General features: G+C 44.5%; 1 protein-coding gene across 6 annotated transcripts in view; it reads right to left on the bottom strand.

Moving 5' to 3' along the window:
- The window catches only part of MGRN1 (mahogunin ring finger 1), a 321,313-nt gene that overhangs the window by 66,579 nt on the left and 227,990 nt on the right, over positions 1-26,744 (bottom strand). For 4 of the 6 annotated variants that reach the window (XR_011199103.1, XM_069210481.1, XM_069210483.1 and 1 more), the window contains exons 14-16: positions 25,240-25,357; positions 24,988-25,033; positions 24,597-24,701 (exon numbers count right to left, since the gene is read on the bottom strand). Coding sequence is in view for 5 of the 6 variants with exons in the window: in XM_069210481.1 (XP_069066582.1) it covers positions 24,597-24,701; positions 24,988-25,033; positions 25,240-25,357 (269 nt within the window). In the remaining variant the exon portion in view is untranslated. The remainder of the gene's footprint in view (positions 1-24,596; positions 24,702-24,987; positions 25,034-25,239; positions 25,358-26,744) is intronic. The other 2 variants (XM_069210484.1, XM_069210485.1) reach the window with 1 other exon arrangement.

Raw genomic sequence — 26,744 nt, forward strand, 5'->3', positions numbered from 1 at the left:
AGAGTGACAAAGGCACTCTCCCCATGGGGCCAGCAACATGTCTCTAGTGTGGCAGGCTGCTGGAACTAGTCAGCCTACACAGACAGTCGGTTAAGTTTCAGGGGGCACCTCTAAGGTGCCCTCTGGGGTGTATTTTGCAATAAAATGTACACTGGCATCAGTGTGCATTTATTGTGCTGAGAAGTTTGATACCAAACTTCACAGTTTTCAGTGTAGCCATTATGGTGCTGTGGAGTTCGTGTTTGACAAACTCCCAGACCATATACTCTTATGGCTACCCTGCACTTACAATGTCTAAGGTTTGGCTTAGACACTGTAGGGGTGCCATGCTCATGCACTGGTACCCTCACCTATGGTATAATGCACCCTGCCTTAGGGCTGTAAGGCCTGCTAGAGGGGTGACTGATCTATACATGCATAGGCAGTGAGAGGCTGGCATGGCACCCTGAGGGGAGTGCCATGTCGACTTACTCATTTTGTTCTCACCAGCACACACAAGCTGGCAAGCAGTGTGTCTGTGCTGAGTGAGGGGTTTCTAGGGTGGCATAAGACATGCTGCAGCCCTTAGAGACCTTCCTTGGCATCAGGGCCCTTGGTACTAGAAGTACCAGTTACAAGGGACTTATCTGAATGCCAGGGTGTGCCAATTGTGGATACAATGGTACATTTTAGGTGAAGGAACACTGGTGCTGGGGCCTGGTTAGCAGGGTCCCAGCACACTTCTCAGTCAAGTCAGCATCAGTATCAGGCAAAAAGTGGGGGGTAACTGCAACAGGGAGCCATTTCTTTACACAACACAGATCTAGATACAATTAATTCTGATCCAAAACTTTATGAGTGGCTACAGGAAGCTTTTGATATCCTAATACCACTCAGAAAAACTAAACACAACAAAAGAAACCCAACACCTTGGAGAAAGCCAGAACTTAAAGATAAAGCAACAAATCAGAAAGTTGCAGCGGACCTGGCTCAACCAAACAACAGTCAAGACAAACTGCAGCTACACAAACTTAACAGAATATACAAATCATCAATCAAAAAAGCTTTAAAAAAAAGAAAAAGGTACTACTCAGACAGAATTCAAAATGCGAAATCTACAACCAAGGAATTTTATAAAATTTGCAATGAATTTCGAAAACCTACATGCATGGAAGGAAGTCATCCCACTACTCAAGATTTCACAAACCAACTGGCAACTCATTACACAACCAAGGCAAACACATTGGACTCCTATTTAAAACAGAAGAAAACCATCAGCACCAACCCCTTTCCTAAAATACTCTCTAAGAATAAACCAGCCCAGCCTCTACAGTCCTTCAAACAAATATCCCAAGGTGAATTTATGGATTTGGTCAAAGCAAGGAGGCCTTCCGATTGCCCTATGACCCTTGTCCACCACAAATCTTCAAGAACATTCTTTTATTTACTTCTGCTGCCACAACTGTAAGAAGAATCATCAACAACTCTTTAACTACAGGAACTTTTCCTGTAGACCTGAAAAAAGGCATACATACGACTGTTATTAAAGAAAACAAACCTAGACCCGCAGGACCTCAACTACAGACCAATCACAAATGGACCTTTCCTGAGCAAACTGATAGAAAGAGCAGCATTTGCCCAGATGTCACAATTCATTGAAGACAATTCTATAATTTCAGACTTCGAAACTGGCTTCCGCCCAGGAAGAAGCACTGAATCGGCACTCATAGCAATCAGGGATGATCTTAAAAACACAGTTGACCGCAATGGAGTGGCTGCACTACTTCTCTTGGACCTTTCGGCTGCCTTTGATACGGTTGACCATGACACCCTAATTTAAAGATTTCACGAAGCCGGCATAGAAGGGACTGCTCTCGACTGGATTACATCCTATCTTTAAAAAAGATCTAATATCATCTATTCGCACCCCCTTCTCGTCCAAACCCTACCTCACAAAAGCAGGGGTCCCCCGAGGATCAATCATCTCACCTTTGCTTTTCAACATCTACATGATATCATTACCAGAACTGAATAATGATTTTCATCTCACATGCTACAACTATGCAGAAGACACACAAAGACTACTTAAGTTAGAATGCCCCAAAAACATTGAAAACTCAGAAATCTTCAGTTGCCTCAGAGCCGTTGATCAGTGAATGACCTGGAGCCATCTCAAACTAAACGCCTCCAAAACAGAAATACTCATACGTGGTGAGTGGAAAAGTTATGACCCACTGTGCGCATGGCCTGACGATCTCGGACCACCTCCTCAATTATCCAAGGAAGTTAAAAACCTAGGAATCACCATGGACTCCAAGTTAACTATGAATGCCCAAGTGGACAAATTAGCACGAACAAGCTTCATCACTTTGAAGACTCTACGATGCATCTTCCCCCACCTCGGATTTCCACACAAGGTGCAAGCTACTATCTCGCATGTACTATCCAAACTGGATTATGCCAGTGGCCTCTACCATGGATCATCTCTATCTATTATGAAAAAACAACAGCGTATTCAGAACTCCGCAGCCAGGCTACTATTACATGTAAAGCCGCGAGCCCACATCTCCCCTGTCTTGAGAGCACTACACTGGTTACCCGTTGCCAGAAGATGCACTTTCAAGCTGCTTTGTATCACCCAAAAAGCTATACATGGAACAGGACCGCTTTTTATCAGAAACAAAATAACCAAATACATTAAAAAACGAAACCTCTGCTCAAGATTGGCACCCTGCCTTAGAACACCACCATACAAGAAAAAGACTATAAGGTGGTACATCCTTCTCTGTTCAAGCAGCCAAACTATGGAATTCATTACCCCTAACTATAAGAGCCACAGATAGCTTTCTTGTCTTCAGAAAACTGCTCAAGAGTTGGCTCTTTCCTTCATAACCATCATATTTAAACAACTATGGACTGCATATGCCTAGGTTGATAAATATTTTTTTCTGATTATGTGTATATTCTAGTTATATATAGGGGGTGATTCAGACCTTGGCGGACGGCGGAGGCCGTCCGCCAAGGTTCCGCCGCCGAATGACCGCACCGCGGTCAAAAGACCGCGGCGGCCATTCAGACATTTCCGCTGGGCCGGCGGGCGCTCTCCAAAAGAGCGCCCGCCGGCCCAGCAGAAATGCCCCTGCAACGAGGACGCCGGCTCAGAATTGAGCCGGCGTAGTTGCAGGGGTGCGACGGGTGCAGTTGCACCCGTCGCGTATTTCAGTGTCTGCAAAGCAGACACTGAAATACTTTGCGGGGCCCTCTTACGGGGGCCCCTGCAGTGCCCATGCCATTGGCATGAGCACTGCAGGGGCCCCCAGGGGCCCCGCGGCACCCCCTACCGCCATCCTGTTCATGGCGGGTTTCCCGCCATGAACAGGATGGCGGTAGGGGGTGTCTGAATCCCCATGGCGGCGGAGCGCGCTCCGCCGCCATGGAGGATTCAATGGGGCAGCGGTAAACCGGCGGGAGACCGCCGGTTTACCCTTTCTGACCGCGGCTGAACCGCCGCGGTCAGAATGCCCTCGGGAGCACCGCCAGCCTGTTGGCGGTGCTCCCGTGGTCGGTGACCCTGGCGGTCACCGGCCGCCAGGGTCAGAATGACCCCCATAGTTCTTTAGAAAATATGTATTGCTACTATGTCATAACAATTAACTACACACACACTCTTTAAACCTGTTTAACTAAGTATATTTACTCATGGTTTTAAATATGTATATGTATGTACATATATGTGTGCATATGTGTGTGTATTTATGTGTGTATGTATGTGTGTGTGTGCATATATATACATATATATGTATGTTATTCTATGCTTAACATGTTCATAGGTCATTGCATGACTCCTAGATAAATTGTTATACAAGATACTTATGAATCCCTGCTCTCATATTATATCACACTTATCTACCCATCACCATGTCATGTCTCTATCAATCTATCCTCCATTCCCACTCTGACTCATCCCAAATCCATTCTACTACTTTCATCTCCTAAATAACTCTGCCTAAGCTCTTCCCTCTGCTTCCACATCTAACTCACCAAACCTCACTTTACTACCATGCCCTCTCAAACAACCCTACTAAGTTCTCCCTCATTTACCTCAACCTGCTTCTATGATCTCCCTAACCCCTTCCATAGACTCTTCCCTCTTCCATCCTCCTTTACTCATCCCAAGCCTAAATCCTATTACCATATACTCCCAATTAACACTTCTGGATTCTTTCCTCCTCCACCCCTCCATTACTCCAGTCAATCTAACTAACAAACTCTCATATTCGCAGCTCAAATTAACTCATAATACTAAAACTGTACTCATATTTCCCTATACTAATCCATCACTAATTCTTGTTGGGTTCCGGAGTAGCGTGCTACTCGACGAAAAGCACTTCGACGCCTCGTCAAGGGTAGTAAGCGCTATATAAATACTATTACAAAACAATACATGCCACAAACAGATGTACACTGGGTAAGTGACATTTTCCGTTCGATGGCATGTGTAGCTGCAGATACACATGCTATGCAGACTACAAAGCAGTTACTCTCCCCTAAATTGCGGTGGCTATCCTGTAGAAGTAGAAGTTGTTTGAAATAATGTTCTTAAGACAGCTTGACCAACACTGGCCTGTTGCTTCGAAAATAAATCAACACAATAATGTTTTGTAAATGTATGAGGAGTAGACCATGTGGCAGCTTTACATATGTCTGCCATTTGTATATTTCCTAAGAATGCCATAGATGCATTTTTCTTTCTAGTGAAATGTGCTTTAGGTGTGATCAAAAGTTGTCTTTTTGCCTTAATGTAACATGTTTGTATGCATTTAACAATTCATCATGCTAATCCTTCCTTAGAGATAGGATTGCCTTTATGTGGTTGTTGAAAGGCAACTAAAAGTTGTTTTGTTTTTCACAATTCTTTGGTTCAATCTACATAGTACATTAGAGCTCTTTTGAGGTCAAGAGTATGAAGGGCTCTTTCTGCAATTGGATCTGGCTGTGGAAAGAAGACTGGCAATTACACTGTTTGGTTTATGTGAAAAGGTGATACCACTTTTGGCAGAAATTTGGGATTTGTTCAAGTACAACTTTATGTTTGTGTACTTGGAAAAAAGGTTCTTCAAGAGTGAATGCTTGTATTTCACTAACTCTTCGCAATGAAGTAATGGATACTAGGAAGGCGACCTTCCATGTTAAAAACTGAATCTCACGAAAATGCATGGTTTCAAAAGGTGCGCCCATGAGTCTGGTGAGTACGATATTTAGATTCCAAGTAGGAAGTAGGAACAGGTGGTGTTCTAGGGGGAATAATATGTTTTAATCCTTCCATGAAGGCTTTTATAACTGGAACTCTGAAGAGAGAGGTGTGTTGAATAGTCTGCAAGTATGCTGATATGGCAGTAGGATGGATTTTAATAGATGAGAAAGCTATATTAGATTTCTGCAAATGAAGTAGATATCATACAATATCTTTTACTGATGCTGTAAGTGGATCAGTATTTTTAGATTGACAGTGGTAAACAAATCTTTTCCACTTGTTAGCATAGCATTGCCTAGTTGTAGGTTTAAGTGCCTGCTTCAGCACTTCCTTGCATTCTAATGGAAGTTTTAAGTATACAAATTCTATGACTTCAGGAGCCAAATCGCTAAGTTGAGAGCACTGGGGTTTGGATGCCTGATTTGTCCTTTGTTTTGTGTTAACAAATCCGTTCTGTTTGGAAATTTGGAGTGAGGTACTACTGACAGGCCTAGGAGTGTGGTGTACCAATGTTGTTGTGCCCACATTGGGGCTATGAGTATCATGGTGAGAGAGGTCTGACATAGCTTGTTGACCAGAAAGGGAAGTAGCTGGAGAGGGAGAAAAGGGTAAGCAAATATCCCTGACCAGTCGATCCATAGGGCATTGCCCTTGGATAGAGGATGTGGGTGTCTGAATGCGAAGTTTTGGCATTTTGCGTTTTCGCTTGTTGCGAATAGATCTATTTCTGGTGTTCCCCACTTTTGAAAGTACTTTTGAAGTACCTGAAAATGAATCTCTCATTCATGTGTCTGTTGGTGGGTCCTGCTTAGGAGATCCGCTAGCTGATTGTGTATTCCTGGAATGTATTCTGCTAATAGATGAAAGTGATTGGGAATTGCCCATTTCCATATAGTTTGGGATAGAAAGGACAGTTGAGATGAATGTGTCCCACCTTGTTTCTTCAGATAATACACAGTTGTCATATTGTCCATTTTTATTAGCACAATCTTATGTATGAGAAGGGGTTGCAACGCATTTAGGGCAAGGAACACAGCTAATAATTCCAATGGTTTATGTGAAAAATGTGCTGCTTTGAATCCCATTCCCCTTGAATGGTAAGGTTGTTGAGATGAGTTCCCCAACCTATCACTGATGCATCTGTCATTATTTTGGTCTGAGGCACAGGGTCTTGGAATGACCGCCCCTTCATTAAATTGCTGAGATTCCACCATTGAAGGGACTTGGGTGTTTGGCGGTCCAACAACACTAGATCTTACAATTGACCCTGTGCTTGAGACCATTGGTGTGAGAGGCACTGTTGCAGTGCCCTCATGTTTAGTCTTACATGCGGTACTATTGCTATGCATGATGCCATCATTCCTAAGATTTTCATCTTACAGTGTATTGTTGATTTGGCTGTACTTGTGCCATCCTTTTTAGGAATGAGGAAGTATAGCGAGTATACTCCTGTTCCTTGTTGAGAATGTGGGACCAATTCTATTGCTTGTTTTAGAAGTAGCGATTGTACTTCTTGCTGCAATAGAACATTGTGTTCTGGGAACAGCTTGTAGTAACGTGGAGGAATGTTTGGAGGGGTAGAAATGGTCTGTGGTGATGTTTTCCAATGGGAGTGGAATTTTTGTAGTCTTCCCCCCACAGGAGATGTGTGGGGTTGAGGGATGGTAAATAAGTCACTGTTTAGTTGGGGTAGTGGCTTGTTTTGAGGTTTGGAACTTGCCTCTGTAAGACCCTCTAAATCCCCCTCTGTGGTATTGCCGCTGCTGTTGCCCTTGCTTTGCCTGGGAGATAGAAGCCTCAGTAGATTGTGGCTTGAATCCTCCTCTGAACTGTTGTGCTGCGAAAGGAGCTCTACAGGGTTTTGTGTAAAATGCTCCCATTGCTTTGGCAGTGTCGGAGTCTTTCCTCAGGTTTTCTATGGCCGTATCGACTTTAGGGCCAAACAAATGCTTTTTATTAACAGGCATGTTGAGCACTACCTGCTGAATTTCTGGTTTAAAACCAGAAGAACGCAGCCATGCATGTCTACGTATAGTAATAGCAATAGTGACACTTCTAGCTGTTGTATCTGCAGCATCAAGGGCAGACCGGATTATTGCTTATGGCCTGACCCTCTTCTACAATTTGCTGTGCCCTTTTTTGGTGTTCCTTTTGGAGGTGCTGTAGGAGTTCCTGCATCTCATCTCAGTGGGCTCTATCGTACCTCTCTAGCAAGGCTTGTGAGTTGGCAATTCGTCATTGTTTGGCCATCTGTGTGGCCACTCTCTTGCCAGCAGCATTGAATTTCCTACTCTCCTTATCAGGGGGGAGGAGCATCCCCTGATGACTGGCTACTAGCCCTCTTTCTAGCCGCACTTACTCTGAGTCTGAGTCTGGAGGAACTTGGTGTGTAATATAATCTGAATATATTACTATCACTGAGTCTGAAGGAGCAGGTTTATACTTTTTATCAATGAGTGGAGTTATTACTCTAGCTTTGACTGGCTCACTGATTATTTGATCTGCATGTTTAACCATGCCAGGTAGCATAGGAAGGCAATTATATCTTGAATGGGTGGAGAATAGAGTGTTAAACAGAAAATCCTCTTCTAGGGGCTCAGTGTGCATAAGCACCCCATGGTATGCTGCTGCCCTGGAAACTACCTGCATGTATGCAATAGTGTCCTCTGGTGGAGAAGGCTTGGAAGGGTATAAATCAGGGTCATTGTCGGGAATAGGATCTGGGTCGTATAGAACCCAAGGATCAACTGTATCACTATGTGAGTACTGAGAATGAGTTTAACGAAGGTAAAGGTGGTGGGCTAGTGGGTGGAGGCGCAAACGAAAGTTGTGGTGAATGAGGGGGAGAAGTATGGCCAGGTACTGGCTTCTTCTGTTTATACATTTTTGCTCATGGTTGAGCAGTGTCTAATTGTTCCTGAAAGACCAGCTTCCTTTTGGTTAGTAGAGTAGGTGCAGTAACTATTCTGCCAGTCTCTTTGTGGAGGTGAATCCTGGATTGTCTTTCATCCATAAATTCAAGGATAGGCTGAATCTCAGTGTCCTCATCTGAAGGTCTATAAGATTGTTCATGCAGTGATTTTAAGCTCTGCTTAGGATGGCTCAAAAGTCCTTGCTCTTCTAAATAAGAAGATTTATTTGGTTCCGAAGATGGAAGCTTTTTCGGACCCGAAAATGGAGCCGGTTGTTTCGGCTCTGAAGCAGGGCTTCGACTCTGAGGAGTGAGGACGCCTGTTCGAGTCCGAAGCAGAACTCTTCATGGATTTACTCGACTCTGATACCAACGGAGGAGTGGCCTTTTTCAGCGCCGAACCCGAAGGTCAGTCGACAAGAGTCTTTTTTCGGGTCAAATCATGGCTCTCTGGCAGTTTACCCAAGGCTTCAATGTTTTTTTATATGTGGGCATAGGGGCAGACGTACTCACGTCCTGTCCAGCAGTGATAGGCCTATTTTCTTCCGAATCTTGTTCGGAGTCTGTGTCTCTGATGGAGACTGCTGTTCTTCCTCCATGATGTTGAGATGTTCCGTACTTTGACGCCATTTTCAATCTTCTGGCTCTCCAATCACGCAGGGTCTTCGATTGACAGGCCTCACAATCTTCTTTGTGATCGGGAGAAAGACACAGATTACAAACAAGGTGTTGGTATGTGTCGGGAAATTGTGTGTGGCATCAAGGCCAAATTCGAAATGGAGTCCGATCTATCAGGCTTTGACGCAGAAGACCCAAACAGGCCAGATTCGGGCACACACGCCCAGAAGGGCGAAATCTAGTTTCCGACTGTACTATCGGTTCGAGGCTAGGTGGGAAAGCGATCGAAACAATACCAACAATTAAGGGAGTTTTCTAAAGTTTACGATTTGAAATCTCGGAGCGAAAGGAAACACGTTCGAACCCGACAGCAGAAAGAAAACAATCTAACAACGGAGTCGATGCCCATGCGCAGTATGACCGAGGGGAGGAGTCACTCGATCCTGTGACTCCGAAAAAACTTCTAAGAAAAACAACTTGTAACACTCTGAGCACCACACACTAGATGGCGGAATAATGCATAGCATGTGTATCTGCAGCTACACATGCCATCGGACATATATATATATATATATATATACACTCTCATGACCGCCCCAAAAAGGCAGAAGGAGAATGAAAAGGTAAAAGAACCGAGACTGAATATGTGAAAAAAAATTCAAAGTGAGATCCTATTTGGCAACAGATTATGCTCCCGACTTGGAACAGATAACAGCCAGAAGTGAGGCATATGGAGTAAAAGGGAAACCCATATGGCCAACGCATGCAGACCATGGAAAATGGACAGAAAAACATCTTCCATAATACCAATGGAAAAGGAAATGTGCAAAAATAAAAAAAATAAAAAAACGCAGTAGAACCTCATTGACACAAGGAACCATTTTACTCCCATAGGAGGACTGAGTAAGTTCCCAGTGGGGAACAAATAATCAGGAGAGTGTGGCTACAGGCCTACACTGATTGCTCCAAACAGCTGGGAGTAAACACAACTCCCCGTAGAGAGCACATACATTGTAGGCGACCAGCCTATCAGCAGAGGCAAAAGAAAACTCCTTGTTTAGAGAAATGAGACCCAGACCGGGTCTGAATAATAAAAACCTGTCCACCATAATGGGAAGCATTGTTAAATGAACGTAAAGGGCACTGGCTGGATGCAAACCCCTGGACAGGGGTGGCCTGCTCCACCTGAGGCACTTAACCGTGCCACTATGCAATAGCTCCTTGATTTATCAGAACATAAGAACAAAGGAACCAGCGAGGAGACGGAACCCCACACTGGGTGTCACATGATAACAAGAACACACCACCACAAAGGCTGTAAAAAAAATGTAACCAGGGATAAAATGACAACTGCCCATGAACAAGGAAACAAGTCAGAAAAAGACTATGGATCATGAAGAGGACATAAAAATAAGTCCCAACATGAGCTGTTCTGAAGCGGCGTAAGGCCATATCTGCATGCTTGCTAAAAAGGGATGTGCCATCAATAGCCATATCAAGTAAAGAAGCTTGTACAGCTTCTGAAAATTGGAAGAACATAACCATGCCCTTCGTCGCAGCGTTACTGAAGAAGCTATAACCTTCCAACTGAATCCTTGGTATCCATAACACATCAAACACTAAGCTTGGCAGCCTGCTGACCATCCCATACAAAGGGCGCAAGAGCATTTCTAGCCTCATCAGGCAGAGGAGGCAAAATACGTTGCACTCAGTCCCACAAAACGTGGGAGAAGCGTACAAGGGCACAAGAAGTATTGGTGGAATGCGAGGTCGAACTAGAGGAGGCAAAAATCCTCCTACCAGAAGTGTCCAGCTGCCTGGCTTCTCACTCTAGCAGAACAGGAGGAATCTGTGCAAATGTGAGTAGCCAAAGCAGTTTGCACCACAAAACTGAGTAGTTGGATGCCACCGGAGGCATGACAGATCCTCCGGGGCTGGCCTGTGTCTATGTGAGATAGAGCGCTCCAAAGGTGAACCAGAAACTGGTTGGGTCTAAACACCCAAAAGGGTATCATAAAGAGCCTCACAAAAAGGGAGGACTGGCTCCACAGAAGACTGATCAGGATGTAAGACATCAAGCAAAGGATCTGTGGATAATTGCACAGTAGGAAGCTGTAAATGCAACACTTCCGATACACGTTTTAACATGTCTGCAAGAGCAGAACTAGCCTCTGAAGCTAACCCAGGAGATGATAGGAGGCTTGAAGCCGACGAGGAATCAAGACTGCTTGCATTGGCCAAGTCAAGCAACCAATCCGATTGACGCGGAATGGTTCTGGAATTCGGAGGCTGAGAATGAAACTGAGGCCTCTCCGATGGAAGAACTATAGGGTGAGCCTGAGAAAACGTCAACTGGGGAATATCCAACTCCAACGGCACCACACCTGGCGTCAGAGCCGATGTCGATCAACGCTGGGAGGGAGAAACCTTGACCTCGGAAGGGGCATCACCTGACTCCGGTGATACGACAATGGGGGCGTCAAGCAAAGTCGCAGGCGCCACCACCGCCAAAGTCGGCATTGGAAGGGAGGAAACAAGTGCAGCCGATGGGTACCATGGGAGGCTGTGCATCAGTGCTGATCCAACTTCAGAGTTGGGGCACCCACCACCACCTTGCAACAACAAATAAATAGTCCTGCATCTGGGCCAGAGTCGCCCCGGGATAAGGCGGGAAGGAAGGGATCGACTACTGCGCAGACCAATCCTCAGAAGGTCTGGGGGAACCGTGCAGACAAGCCGGAGGAGGACGCAACTTCGACTGTGGGCAAAGCCTTGAGACGTCGCTGGAACCGGAGACGCGAAGGAGCCGTATGAGAGCAAGTCCCAGAACGGTGTCTGGGATGAGAAATAGAAGATAAAGGACGATGACCCCTACGAGAGTCCTGCGAAGACTGCGACACCTGCGCCGCCAGGAGCTTCATCAGCCGCTCTCGCAACATCTTGAGCCGCAACTGTTTACAGACATCACAGTCATCGGTATTGTGGTGAGTGCCTAAGCACCACATACAAACCGAACAGGGGTCCGTGACTGACATCTGTCAAGCACAGGACCAACAAGGCTTAAAGCCAGCAGGCATGAACACTGTTCCAACGAGAAAAACCATTGAAAGGGGAGGCCAATTGGCCAGAGGAAACCGCTTTTCCAGATCCGTATTGCTGCGTGGCAAAGAAGAAACTGACATCATGGTGTCGGCGGAGGGACTAAATGGATTCCGTCTACATCATATCCTGAGGAAGATGTTGATACGGAGTCGCACCACACCTTCTACTGACGCACAGAGGTACTGCTGAAGAAAAATGTTTTGGGATCCAGTCTGGCGCCTGGGGGAGAGTTCTAAGATAAGGAATCTGCAGTTAGTTGTCTATCAGATAGATAAGACACAGTTGGTTGTCGTCTAAATGCCACCGGTGAACAGCTGACTAGTGCCTATTTAGGCAACCTGCAACACTGTTGTGCACTTAGTTACTGACCACCACCTCAGTGACTTTGCTCTCAGGGAAGTCACTTGGACAACATCATTCCAATCTGCTTGAATTTGTTGCCGAGGCGAGTTCAATTGTTCTCAATTAAATCTCATCTTCACATTACAATAAGGGATTAGAAGAATGCAGGAGGATGAAGTTCAGAGAGTTGCTTTTAATGTCCTCTCTATTGCAGTGTTCTTTGCTTGCAGCAAGAACAATGGTTGTATCAACTTTATGCCTCTTTTCTAAGAGGGATACACCATTCCTAGACATGTGGAAAACCTTGCTCCATGAAAAATTATATTCTTGCTTGATGTTAGCAGGTTGACAGCTAGTCCCAGACTTGGGAGAGTTAACCTCATGAAATTGACAGCCTTCACTGCCTGAAACAAGGTAGCTGGCCGTAAAATCCCATCATCTAGGTATGGATATATCATACTCCCTTTCTGTCTTATGAAGGCTGCCACTAGTCGACTAGGTCTTTTTCAGTGGCATTGACAGTGAAACAGCTTGCATCAATCATTGCATCATGAACTATGAAGTCATTGATGCTGAAGTCATCATTGACGATGTCAGTGCCATGATGCTGGTCGACGATACTGAGGACAGTCTTGTAGACAAGTGTGTCATAGAGGATTCCTGCGCTATCACTGACAATGTTTTCTTCAAAGTCTCCTTACACACCACTTTAGGAAATGCCATAGTCAATGATGTTGAATTCTTACCAGGCAATTTACCTCAAATTTTCTTGTTTCTCAAGGGATGTCTTACTGGATGTCATTTCTCGAAGGACAACCTTTAATTTCTTAGTCAAAGTGCCCTCGTGTGCCCTCAGCTTTCCCTCTGACTTTTCTGTGTATTTGTTTGGTGCATACACTTCTTTAGAGGAAGTATCAGATAGCAGCTGACTTGATGTCTGTTGGAAGTCTTGCTGGCAGACTTCTCTTTTAAGCCACCATTACCTAAAGGTGAAGCTTTTTCATCTTTATCTTCAAGAATTCTTCTTTACGATTCTTTAGAGTCTTGGAAGAAAAAAAGAGACTCTCAATTTTTTTTTTTTTAGATTGAAGCTGGAATGAAGGCAGTAAAGGCACTTTAAAGGCATGTCATCCATAAAGATTTTTATGCTTTCCAGAGGGTTTACTGACTTTAAAGAGTGACTACTTCTGTCCCAGATCCACCACGTTCTTCCAAAGCTGATTTAACAGGGCAAAAATTTAAGACAGCTTCTCCTGAGGGTTCCTCACTGTGAGATGCAGTGAAAAAACTGGGATATGGAAGCTTCTGGCATGGGAGCTCCTTAGGGTCAAGTGTTTCAGTTCCAGTCCAAGTCCAAACTGCTATCTGTGGGTGGTGGTGGTCATATTCAGTAACAAGGATGGTGAGGGGGTCGGGGAGGCTGCAGAAACTGTTTCAGCCCTTTTACTTGACGATGTTTGGACACATTCTGCCATGATTGGGGCACACAGGACTACAAGCCCCAGAGGGCTGCTGCATGCTGGGGGGCGGAGAGAGTCACTGCACCAGTCGGGTGCTATAAAAGTCACACGACTACCCTGCAGCACATCCCTTAGACAAGAGTGGGCATTGGTCCTGCAGCCAATCAAGGCTGAGCCCACTCTCTGACAAGTAGTTCTAGACAGCTATAGCTCCCTGACTGTTGCAGGCAAGTGCTACAAACCTTTTATCCATCATGGGCGAACATAAGGCTATTGGTTGTGCTACTAATCCCGCAAAATGACCAGCATAGACACAAAGCTTGAATGAGTTGTGGGTTGTTTCGAACAAAATTGTTTTAACAGAATGAAGATAGTCTATCGATATAGGAAGGGGGTCAGTTGATGGGGCAAGTTGCACTAGCGTAGTGATTGCAGGTGAAAATGCTAGTGAATCTAGAGCCACTGGGGAAGAAGCAATTCCAAGAGCTGCAACTTTAGTAGAACCGAGAGCCACAGGGGAAGAAGCAAGTCCTAGGGCTGCATCTTTAGTATTAAAAATGTAGGGAGCAACCTAACAGCTGATCTGCATAATGTGAATCCGACCTGATGGCACTCAGCCTAACAAGTGTAATAACTACCCACCCCAACCCCAAAATCCTGCTGCAATACGCACAAAGATCAGCAGTCGTGTACCCCAATCTAAGTTACAATCAAACCAAAGGGAACCTAGGGAGTGGATAGAACAACCTAATACTTTCCCAACTTTGAGGAGATATGTAAGAAACTTTCTACCCTTCTTAATCAGCAACTTATTCCTATCAAGGAGCGATTGATTAAGCTGGGGACACAAATAGTCAACCTAATTAAACTAATCCTGCTTCCCACTAACAAAAACAATATCAGAAGCCATAATGGCACACAGGTCTGTTGCCATGAGCGTCTGAACATGAAAGAGCCAGTCTGTCCAGTGAGAAAAACTGTAACCCAGAGTGCATATTCTCTTGTGTCCACCACAACTCCCAGTTCTAATTTAAGTACTATGACTCCCACTCCCTCTGCCCTGGAACAGGAGTGGGCGCTTACCTGAAAACACACTCATATTGCACCAATATCGTTCTCTTATTGAACCCTACCACAGTACAGGGCAGCGGGGCTCCCACTAACAATGGTAATAATGACTTGACTCCTAAAATTAGTAACTTGATCCTAAATTTACCACCAGTGGCATGCCCTTATGTATTGATACTGCCAGGAGTACCCCTGTTAAAGCATAACCAAACTGAGGCATGGGGGAAATTACATAATAAGGTTATCCACTGGTTTAGTATTCATAAAAACTTAAAAAGTGACAGAAGCCAACAAGATCCTAATGCTGTGCACAGATGGATGGGTGGGCTCTTCGTCAAAAAACATAACAGGAGACTCCATTGCTCTGACCTCAGGCAACCGGCCAGTGTTAAGAAATTATTTGGGTCTTGTGAAGTGGGTCCCCATGCACTCACCAGTATTGTTACCCTGCTTTTAAACTATTTTTTTACAAACCCCCTAAGCAGATGCAATATCCACTCTTGCCTAGTTATCAGTTGCAACCAAACCAGGTAATCACATTCGTATATAGTAATAGGTATGTAGCTCTATCAGGTTTCACAGAGATTGATTGACTGGAGACTCCTGGGCCGCTTCCTAATGGCATTTTGCCAAAACTGCCTGAGGTTTTGTTAAGTCAATTATCCATAAGCCCAAACTCCTCTATACCAAAGACAAATCACCCTATTATGAACATTGTGAGCTGGAATGTCACAGGACTCAGTTCCAAAGTTCACCTCCCCGATTGGCAACTATTTATAAGAAATTATGATATTCTGTTACAAAAAACGTGGAACATAAATCCTATTGTGTTTGATGGGTATTTATGCTTCAGTCTACTCCATGTCGTTTTGGCTGTGCCTCAGGGACATTGACAATTTGGATAAATCTATCCCTCGGAGGCCATGCTGTGGCTTTAAGTAAACCAGGATAGTGACTTCCAAGTTGCGCTTTACAAGGGGGACCTGGGTTTGTACCTTGCTAATTTTTATAATAATGAGTTTGTAAACGTCCCAAATTGCAGCGTCCCAAATTGCATGTTTCCTGGATTGTTTAGACATACTGATTTAACTGTGGGGATAGGCTAAGGAGAAGGGCAGCAGGTGTTCTTGTGACTAGCAGGGGATTTCAATGCCAGGCTGGCCCATTTAAAATCAAGGGACAGGAGTGTTATAAATGAAGGCCCGATCACAAGGGCAAGGAACTAGAGGTTTTACTCACAACGTCGGATCCTCATAACGTGTCGGAGGTGGCAGGCACATATGATATGGGATTACCAATATTTAGGGGCAGGATTAGCCAATACAGTAGTGATTGCATCTTTGTCTCCAGCACTCTAATCAATCAACTGAATGATGGCACTACTGTGCACTTACATTTTGGTGATCACTAACCAACTGAGATAGGCCTGGCCATGTCATTAAGGGTAGAGTTAAATGCTGGGGTTGGGATTTGCAATTTAAAGACATCTACTGATAACCTCAGAGTGAGCTTAAAAACTTCCTAAGTTGCCTCATTTCTTAGGCAAAGTAGTGCGGGAAAACGAAGTCAGTTTTGGGGTGCTTGGCAGCCAGTGACAGGAAAAGGGAGATAGTTAATTTGTGGCATTTTGCTCGAGTATTAAAAAAAACATTGCTCTCCAAACCTGTGAAATCATCACACATGGCATCAAGATGGTTTGATCATGAAAGCTCAGTAGCTAACCAGCTGCTACATAAAGCCTTAATTACTCGCCTAAGGAGTTCGCTCTACTCGGCAATAGTGTAAAAGGGCCAGCACAAAGAGATGAAATGAAGTCATTACCAAACAGAGGGATATTTTAGTGCATGCAGCAGTCACCAAAAATAGTAAGTCCTTTTAGGATGCAGTCTCAGCTATGAGTGACCCTGATTAGTAGTCATATAAGCAGTGAGGCTTGGGAGGCACATTTTTTCCAAAATCTATTCTGTTGGGGAGTCTGTCCCCCCCAAGTTTTGGAGAGGGGCGACTCCTATCTTGATACACAGGTTACCCTGCAGGAAGTCACAGCAGCTATACAGCAGAGCAAAGGGGTTTAAAGATCTGGGCATAGATGACATACCTACTGACCTAATTAAGTGCAATGTCAACCTCTGAGCCCCACTGCTGACTAATGTCTTTAATAACTTAAAATATGCATCTATTCCCCGTTCTAGAGCAATCTCAACTATTGTACCGATTTTTAAGAAGGAGGGCGGGCTGGGGGAAACGTTCCTTGCCAAGCTGTTATCAACCAATCTCATTAATATAACGGGCTCAGAGAGTGGGTGGGTGAAAATAAAATGATAAACCTCTGTCAATATGGTTTTCACACTCTAGTAGGCACCATAGAGCAATGCCTGAATTTACATTTGATGTTAGGCAAATGCACAGTGGCTAAGCAAGCCCCAATTTATCATTCCTTCATGGACTTATCCTTGGTTTTTGACTGGGTGAACCGTTCTAAATTTTGATCACTCTTATTGGAACTGGGGCCAGACAACACTTTTGTTCACCTTTAGGAATCGCTACATGAGAATACAAAAGCCGTGCTTAGATTTGTCCGAAATGGTGAAGTATCTAAAGGAAATACTTCTTGGGCTTAGGGCGCGGCCAAGGTGCATGCTCGCCTCCATGCTGTTTATCTTCTACATTAACAAACTTTGCTCTTATTAGATTTTCCGCACCCCTCGGATGTCCCTAGGATAAAAGGCTCCCCACTTCCCGTACAGTTATATGTGGCCGATGCAGTACTGATAGCCTGCACACCCAAAGCCATGCGCTTGCTAGTCTACTCTTTTGCGCAATTTATGGCCCCTAAAGATTTATGAACTAATTTTTCGAAGTCATTTATAATGGCGTGTGGCCGCTACGTAGTCAGCTTTCATGTTTTATGGTTGCCACTAACCCTTTACAACGCACAAGCACTTTTCAGTACCCGGGAGTTACTTTTAGCGCAGGCGGCTCATAGGCACCGAATATTATCCAGCATAGGGTGAAACTATCAAGGACCATAGGTTCGCGCTTTAGCCTCCCTTTAACACCAGTAGGCAAAGCCCTAGCACCGCTGCTCCAGATACATACCTCACAATGTGCACTGGAGGCATCTTACTGGGTTGAAATGTGGGGCATATGGGATACTTCAGTTATCCTGGTTGAAGAAAATCGCTTCTGCAGTAAACTTTGGCCTATTCCTATTTCTTCCTTCAATTTCATCTGCCACAAGGAGCTAGGCCTGAGTTATGTAAGCGATCGAATCTGAACCCGCCTTCCACTGTTATGGCCATCAGTTTGGAAGACAGAAGAGGTCTCTTTAACAAGAGACAATCAGGTTTTGTTTAACCTGTAATAGAAACCTCTCCATCCCATGGATAGCCTATGTAAAGCATTTATTCGAAGAGACTGGCTTTGCTCAAGCATTTGCTAGCGTACCATTGAATGCTAATTTAGGGAGGAAATATGCCCAAACCATATCACTAGTCAAAGGACAGGAGAAAAGGCTGTGTGCAGAATTATCAAAACCAACTATTGCAGCTTACCTGAAGCTGAACCTGGAAACCCCTGCAAATATTTATCTATTTAGCCCTACAGGCTTTTGGGAATGCTCCTTACTATTCTGTTTCAGGGGGACCATAATTAAATATATGCTCTGCCTCCCACTAAACTGTCAGAGCAGCCCTGAACTTAGCTTGTGCCCGGAAATGGTATATCAGGGCAATCCAAGCAACATTTTATATTTTTCTGTGTTTTTTGTTTTATAAAAAGTTTACAAAGATGTTTTTAGTTTCTTTTATGAAAACTAGGAACTTGAGGCACTGCATCCAGGCTTACCATGTTTTACAGCATCTAACTGAAAATGAAACCTGTTTTTAAGTTTGTTCTTTTTTACGGGCTGTGGTGCGTTCACAGGCTTCAATGTACCTTGACTAATGCCTTTTAAGTGTCATACTCTACTTTATTTTTACGTTTTTAGGTTTATATTTATAATAATTGTATGTAATATTGCAAGTGCTTTGTTAACTGTAGGTTTCTTTTTTAGTGCTATTTGCACTTTTATGGTTGCCTCGCAACCAAATAATGTTTGTTTGACTTACTGACTGCTCGAGCCACATCCCAATCCACTGTTTTTCGCCCACCATGCCACTTCAGTTTGGATACAGCCAATCGGACTTGACCCTGCTACGATGAGAACAGTCCAGCCCAAACTGACAGGCCAAGTCCTTGCTCAACCGAGACACAAGCAACCCAGAACTAGGATCAGTAAGGTTGTCACTAAGAATACAATCGCCGCCATACTGAAACTGAGATCCGTACCAGCTACAACTTATTTTTTTCTAACTGCAAAGTGTGGTCAAAACCATATAAAAAACCGTAACTGAGTGGTTTCTTGATTGGGGTGTTTTGTCAGTAGGTAGAACATCCCAGTAATAGGCTTTGGCAAAGTATATTTGTAATAAATATGCCAATTAAGAAAGAAAGGACAGTTTCCATAATACAAGACAATCTCCTGACATTTTAATCTAAAGCCCAGAAACTATGCAGCGTTAAAAGATTTTCTAAGCCATCTGAACGATTGCTAAAAGTTTCTCAGAGAGCTTTGGTTTTATTGAGTACACTATCTAAAGAACAGGTTTGCGAAACGGATGCAGGCATGGAATATCCAACATCCCTCTTTGAAAAGGTTTGCTCTCTGAGAGGAAATTGCCAAAGAGGAGGAACTACAAGTTTGATAACATCTGCAGCTTCATGGGAACTTTGCATATGACAGCAAACTAGGCTACCAGTATAGCAACTTCTGGATGACTCTTCTACTGCCAAGAGGCAAATCTTCGGTATAGGAAGCTGGCCTGGTGTGTGGTGAGCACCTATGGTGTTATCACCTTATACCAGGTCCAGGTTTCTCCTATTAGTTAAGTGTAGATAGTGTCTAGGAAGCAAGGTCTCTAGGGGTAGCTGTGGATGAGCAGCCGAGACTTATCTAGGAGACATACAAAGCTTATGCAATACCACTATAGTCACACAGCACTTACAAACATGAAAGAGCTACACAGTGTTACAAAAATAAAGGTACTTTCTTATGGTAACACAAATACTAAAATACTGCATAGGCAATACCCCAACTGGAGGTATTAAATACACATCAGCCATCAGGAAATAGCATAGAAAGCAATGGGGTTTGGTAAAAACAATAGCAAACAGTGAGAGCCCTAGGGGAAGGCCAAACCACGTACTAAAAAAGTGGAATGTGAAAGGCAGTCCCCACACCCAAGGGAGTGGAATCAGTAGAGGGGAGCTGGAGGAAGTAGAAACCCCAAAAGGTGAGTAGCAGGGTGCCCCCCAGCGACCAGGAGAGAAGAGGTAAGCACCTGGATTTCCGCAAAAACAACAGCAGGACTTTGCAAAAGGACTGTTCAAGACCCAGACTAGACTGTAAGAAACCAAAGGTGCATCCTGACAGAAGAGGAGCTGAAAAGGAAGAGGACCAAGTCCAGTTCGCGATGGAGTGTCTGGCTGTGGCGGGAGCCACTACCCACCCTTCTGTGGATGCCGGACCAGGTCAACTGTGAAGGAATAAAGTCAGCAGTGCAGCACAGGAGCAGAAGAAGAGTTCCAGAAGTGATGCAAGTGATGTCCCACGTCAGCGGTTGTAATGCAGTTGGCCAGTGGTGCTGGAAAACCATCAACAAGCCTTGGCAAATGCAAGAGTCCGAGAAGGTTTTGCAAGGCTGAAGAGGACCAGCAAGGCCCAGGGGACTCGACTCTACAAGGGGAGTCTGAGGTGACCTTTAGCAGCCTGGAGAGTCACAAGAGGAGGAGGCAGCCCCCACAGGCGACCCACGGACAGAAGGCACAAGAGTCGCAGTGAGGCACACTCAGCACACATGAAGAGCAGTCCCACATAGCTGGAACAGCAGGCAGGAGACTGTGCTTTGCAGGAGGGAGTGCTGGTGCCCAGGGCTACACGGAGCCTGATGATCTCTTGGATGAGGAACAAACAAGCCTTTACAGCTGCAAGCGTTGCGGTGCACAGAGGTACTCTCCTGCGTGAAAGGCAAGAGCTTAACATCTTCCAAGTTGGACAGCTGGTAGTGAAGACCAAGGGGACCAATCCAGAGCCCCACCTGTGAAGCAGGATCCACACAGCTCTGGAGGAAAGAAAATCCACGTAGCTAGTAGTCGTTGCGGTTGGTGCCTGCGAATGTAGGGGAGTGACTCCTTCACTCCAAGGGAGATTCCGTCTTACTTCTTGTGCAGGCTGAAGACTTGTCACCCCCGGAGGATGCACAGCCAAGGAAATGTTGCTGTTGCTGGAAGGAGCTATAGAAACAATGTTGGAAAGCGGAGCCGTCGCTGGAGTTGCAGCGGTTCTTGGAGGGTCCAGTTGCAGTCCCAGTGGCCAGAAGATGAAGTAAACGATGCAGAGGAGTCCTGCTGGAATCTTGCATGTCGAATATGAGGACCCACCTGAGAGGAAGACCCTAAATAGCCCAGGAAGGGGGATTGGTCACCTAGAAGGGTGACCACCTATTAGGAGGGGGCTGTGACATCACCTGCGTGACCTGGCCACTCAGATGCTTCCAGGGGCCTCTGCCCACTTGGATTCGAAATGGCAGAATCAAAAGGCCACCTGGAGGAACTATGGGCACCACCCCTGGGGTGGTGATGGACAGGGGAATGGTTAATCCCCTTTCCATTGGCCAGGTTCGCACCAGATAAGAAACTGGGGATCCCTGGACTACTGCAAACCAGTTTATGCAAGGAGGGCACCAAATGTGCCCTTTAAAGCATACCAGTCGCATGAGTAGGCCAGCCCTCCCAAGCCATGTAACACCTATTTCCAAGGGAATAGGTGTTACTGCCCTCTCCCACAGGAAATTCTTTGTTCTGCCTTCCTCTGCCTGAGCTGGTCAAGCAGCAGGAGGCAGAAACTTGTCTGAGGGGTGGCAGCAGCGCAGGCTGCCCTGAAAACCGCATAAGACTAGTAGGAGCAATGCTAGGGGTCCTCTAAGGAGCCCCCAGAGTGCATGGAATCATACAACCAATACTGGCAACAGTACTGGGGTATGATTCCAACCGCACTTATGAAGTCCAGGGTAAAGGAACTGGAGTACACAGGGGCTCCTCTGCTTATGCAGGGGTGCCCTCACACACAGGTACCTGCACCCAGCCCCCTGGGCTAGGAGGGTCTACCATAGGGGTGATTAATAGTGACCTGGTGCAGTGACCTGTAGTTAAAGGGTGCATGCACCTTTTCATGCAGGCTGCAATAGCAGGCCTGCAGACATTTTGCATGGGCTCCCATGGGTGGCACAATGCATGGTTCAGCCCATGGGGAACCCCTGGTGCCTCAATGCCCTGGGTACCTAATTACCATACACTATGTACTTATATGGGGCACCAGTATGCCAATAGTGGGGTGTGCTAAGTCCTAAGCAACCATATTTAGACACAGAGCACAGTCGGCAGGATCCCAGTGAGTACACTCAAAACACACTGACAGCAGGCAAAAAGTGGGGGTAACCATGCCAAAATGAGGGTACTTTCCTACATTCGGCACTGAGAATTATTTAATTTCAAAAGTGTTTATGAGAAAACGTTCTATTTGTGATACAATTATCTGGTAGTTTACCATGGTACTGAGTGTGGACTGCTCAATTTTCTGTCTGTGCTGACTCGAAGTTGCACATCTACTGCATGGTCAACATTGTTAATTTACTAAATAATTGAATGACGGTTTGTAGACATTTCTCTCAGCTAGTAACATGTTCTGGATTTATAAAAGTAAAATGTTGCATGCCATCACTAGGAAGGCACTGGTGGCCTGGAGTATGAATCATTTCAGAACATTAAACTAAAGGAATATTGACAACCATATGTGGGAAGATAGGTGATGGTTTTTATTAAGTGCAGCGATCTTGTCTTGACAGCCTGCTCTGAAACGTAATCAGTCGGAGTACTGAGTATGTGAAGGACGTGAAAGGTTGCTAATGTCATCTCATTAAACAACCCCGACAGATGATTCCTTGCATCTTAATACACCTCTGGCATAAGCAGGCTGGGCTCAACTACTTCATCATATGACTGCTTACCTAAATGGAACGCCTACGAAATTCTAGCTTTAGAAAGGACATGGATCTTACCTTTTTGAAGACCTTTCACCATAAAGATGCAATCTGGGAGCAACACACTACCTCGATAACATTCATAAAATCCACAGTAACTACTAGTAGAAAAACTCCAGCTTTTGGAGCAAAATTAGAGAAAATTCCCCTTTTAGTCTTAACAGTATATAGAGAAAGCCATATTGTTTTTCAAAAATACAACAACATACATGACGGCTGATAAGGTCCAGAATGCAACAATCATTAAAATGCTGTCGCTAGGCGGTTATAGTACAGTTCTCTGCTGTTCCTATTAATCGCCTGCATTTACAACAGAAATATGTAGCTAAGCGTTTCAGATAGACTATAGCTGGAGTCCGATGGATGGTTGGGATAAATGGCGCTCACACCTTTTTGTATAAAGATCGTAAAAAACAAGACCTGCTCAAGAAGGAAGGAAAACCACCTAAATTTACCTCAATAGTTTACAAACTTGTCAACTTCGAGCATACCATATGTATTTGTTCCAAACTTTATTCATTCCAATATGCAATTATCTTTTTCATAGGTAATCCAAATACTTAATGTGCAAATAAAGTCATTCCAATATGCAATTATCTTTTTCATAGGTAATCCAAACTCTTAATATGCAAATAACACCAACACGTGTTTCGTCATCACCGCTCATGTAGCAGCTGACTTTTTCAGGGCTAGTAAACATCACTAGCAAAGATTGAGCAGAGCTCTGCAGCTCTACCTCCTGCTCCGTCCTCAGGGCCCTCACCGCTGGTCTGCGCTGTTGTTTGGTGCTGCGGCGTAAGCTAACTGGACCACGGAGTAGAATACTCATAGCCTGGTGCTGCTGTCTTCCTATCAGCTGGCTCTGCTGAGGAACCAAACACGTTGTCATCCACCAACAGAACGAACAACAAATAGTACCATCACCAATACACTAAAAATGCTATGCTGGAGGACCATCAATATTGATACTGCCTTGACTGTCCAGACTGCAGTTGCTGTATCAGGATGGGTGTTGGAAACGGTGACACTTAGCTATCTTCTGCAGTATGGTGGGGTTTCCATATAGTGTGATTCTTGGAGATTAGCTTCCTTCAATGGATACAGCGTGAAAGATCTTCGTAGGCTGTTTCGCTTCTCAAAGGAATACTGTGTGCAATTGTATAAGAAAAAAACAAGAAAATGATTCAAATCCACCTGCAATGCAAGATTCTGGTTTACCATTACAAGGATACATTGTTATTGATATTTACTAGCCCTGAAGAAGTCAGAACTGCTACACAAGTGGCTATGACGAAACATGTATTAGCGTTATTTGCATATTAAAGATTTGGATTACCTACGAAAAAGATAATTACATATTGGAATGAATAAAGTTTAGAACAAATACACATGGTGTGTTTGAAGTTGACAAGTTTCAGATAGACTAATATACAACGAAAGGGAGCATCCAGGATTCCTTTACAATAGAGTTTACAAAGCACAGCCCTGCATTTTGGACTCCTCTACACCGCGCGTGAAGACACAGATAAGTAAAAGACACAGCCTTGTGGAGGCACAGATGATTTCTAATGCGGTTGGACCCAGTATATGAAGTAATTATTCTTTTATTTTATTCTAAATATTTCACCAGATGTTCTCTACACCATTCTAAACTTGCCCTACTTTTTCAGTGATATTAGAGGGGGATACTCGTCCTTATAAAAGGACGGGCTTGTCTCCTTTACCTGGAAGGCACAAATCCAACGGAGGATCACTTGCTGTTTCGGTAAGGCTTCGGCGCTCACTGATGCTGTCGTGGAGTATATCTTCCATTGATTGTGGTCGGCTGCCTACAGTAAACGGGCAATGCATGGTCGTAAACCCTAGAACATGTTATTACTCTTCATAAAGTAAGGTGCAATTGCCTTTGAAAGACACCTACCAACAAAGTCTCCACCACTGCAAAACAACAAGAGGTCACACAATATTTTTTTATAAGATCAACAGCTTCATGTTTTATCACCTTCTTTGTCTTTGTATCTGCCCGGGGCCTGGTCTCCACCCTCCACCCTGTTATTCCTCATCATCTCACTTCACAGTCACCATATTTGTAGTGCAATAAGGCACACATCCTACCATCATTCAACGAGCAGGATTCTGTGATATCCTCAGCTGGAATACTCTGTAAGAAAAAGATAGAAGTGAGTTTTCTGCTCTGTATGCTGCTTGTTTCAAATGAAAATAAAGGTAACGCTGTAGCCAGGGTAGTTACATTTCTAGCTCCCATTTAGAGCAGAGGAGAAAGGCTTCTATTCTGGGGAATACGGACATAAATAGTGATGTCATATTGTGGTCTTTAACAGAGCATGTGAACAAATCACAACTTACACGGCTCTCTCTCCTTATTAGCTGTAATTCGCATGGTGTGGGCAGCTGCAAATCTATGTCATCAGCCAGTTTCTCCTCGTCCTCTTCATGAATTGGAGATGAAGGTGATCTTAATGTACTGTAAGGGAAAAAGAAGAGTATTATATGAAATTAAAAGAGTGATCGAATGAGGGAGCTGTACAATAACACCAAATACACACACCCCAGCATGCAGGGCACAAAACCCTGAGAGGAAGGAGCAACGAAGAGGACCTAGATTTACAGATGTATATGCATGATAGGTAAAGCCTTGCATAATAGTTATCTAATCCAGATTTCTCCTTGTTTTGCACCTCTACATGCAGGGCTGAGCTCTGCAGATTGGAGTTTCAGATATATGGGCAGTGGGAGCTAGGGGAGGGAAGGAATCCTCTGAGTGAGCATGCACAGACTGAGCTGGAAAAGTTGGTACTTTTCCAAAGAGTTACAAGAAGGGTCATCCAGGAGCATGGGAGGGCAGAACCCCTGAGGAATATTTTAGGGATGATGAGACTGATCACCTATCTATGAAACTTGCCGCTCTAGGGGGTGAGTGAACCAAACAGGGTGATATCGACTCCATCATTTGCATTCACTTCATCTCGAATTGCATTACCTTTAGGCAGAAGTACCCTATTCAGCAACAGGTTTTCAGAGTCTATGCACCTTTCACTCCCTATCAAGAATGAACGGACCACCGGGAATGGCGCAGTGCATCTAGAGAGCTATACACCTCTTGATATCAATGAGATTGGTATGCAGGAATAAAGTCTCTTCGAGGCACCATGGACATCAATAAGGTGCTGATCCTGTATTACACCTGGAATGCTCTTTGGTACACATGGCACTGCCTTGGCTATTCCTGCCCTCATGCTCTTAAGGAACCAGAAGCCACCAGCAGAAATAGGCCTCTATTACCCCGGTTTAATTACAATTGTTTCCACTCCATGCCCTTTCCTTACTCCACTGCAGCAAAAAAAAGGCATAGGGGGCAAGATGTCAAGCATGTGAGGAGATTAGAAGTAAAACAAATAGTGGAGTTGTCAATTCAGATGCCCTTTGGGTGAACTGACATCCATGCAAGATAGTTTTATGGATTCTAAAAAGACTTAGGCCACTAGTTTCCAGCTTAGCATTTTCAAACATATCAGCAAAATGGCAGGGGGAGTTGGGCTGAGTGGGTGAGCAAATCCTAAAGTTCTTAAATATATTGATTATGTACCAGGGGCACACTTTTGAAGTACTCAAGAAAAAAACTAGAAATGGAAAGAAGAAGTTTAAATTCTTGGCATGTTGTTACTTCTGGCCTTTATTTATCCCCCCCTACTCATCAAATGGGTACACCGAGCTATTGGGAGCAGGAAGCAAATGACAGGAGGAAGGAAGATGGCTTGAGAGAATTTGCATGTAAACCAATCTAATAATCCAAGGGCTAATCAATACACATGTGAACTAGGCCAAGGTATACAACACAAGAAAAAGTTACT

Source organism: Pleurodeles waltl, chromosome 10, assembly GCF_031143425.1.
Source record: "Pleurodeles waltl isolate 20211129_DDA chromosome 10, aPleWal1.hap1.20221129, whole genome shotgun sequence".
NCBI classification, from domain to species: Eukaryota; Metazoa; Chordata; class Amphibia; order Caudata; family Salamandridae; genus Pleurodeles; species Pleurodeles waltl.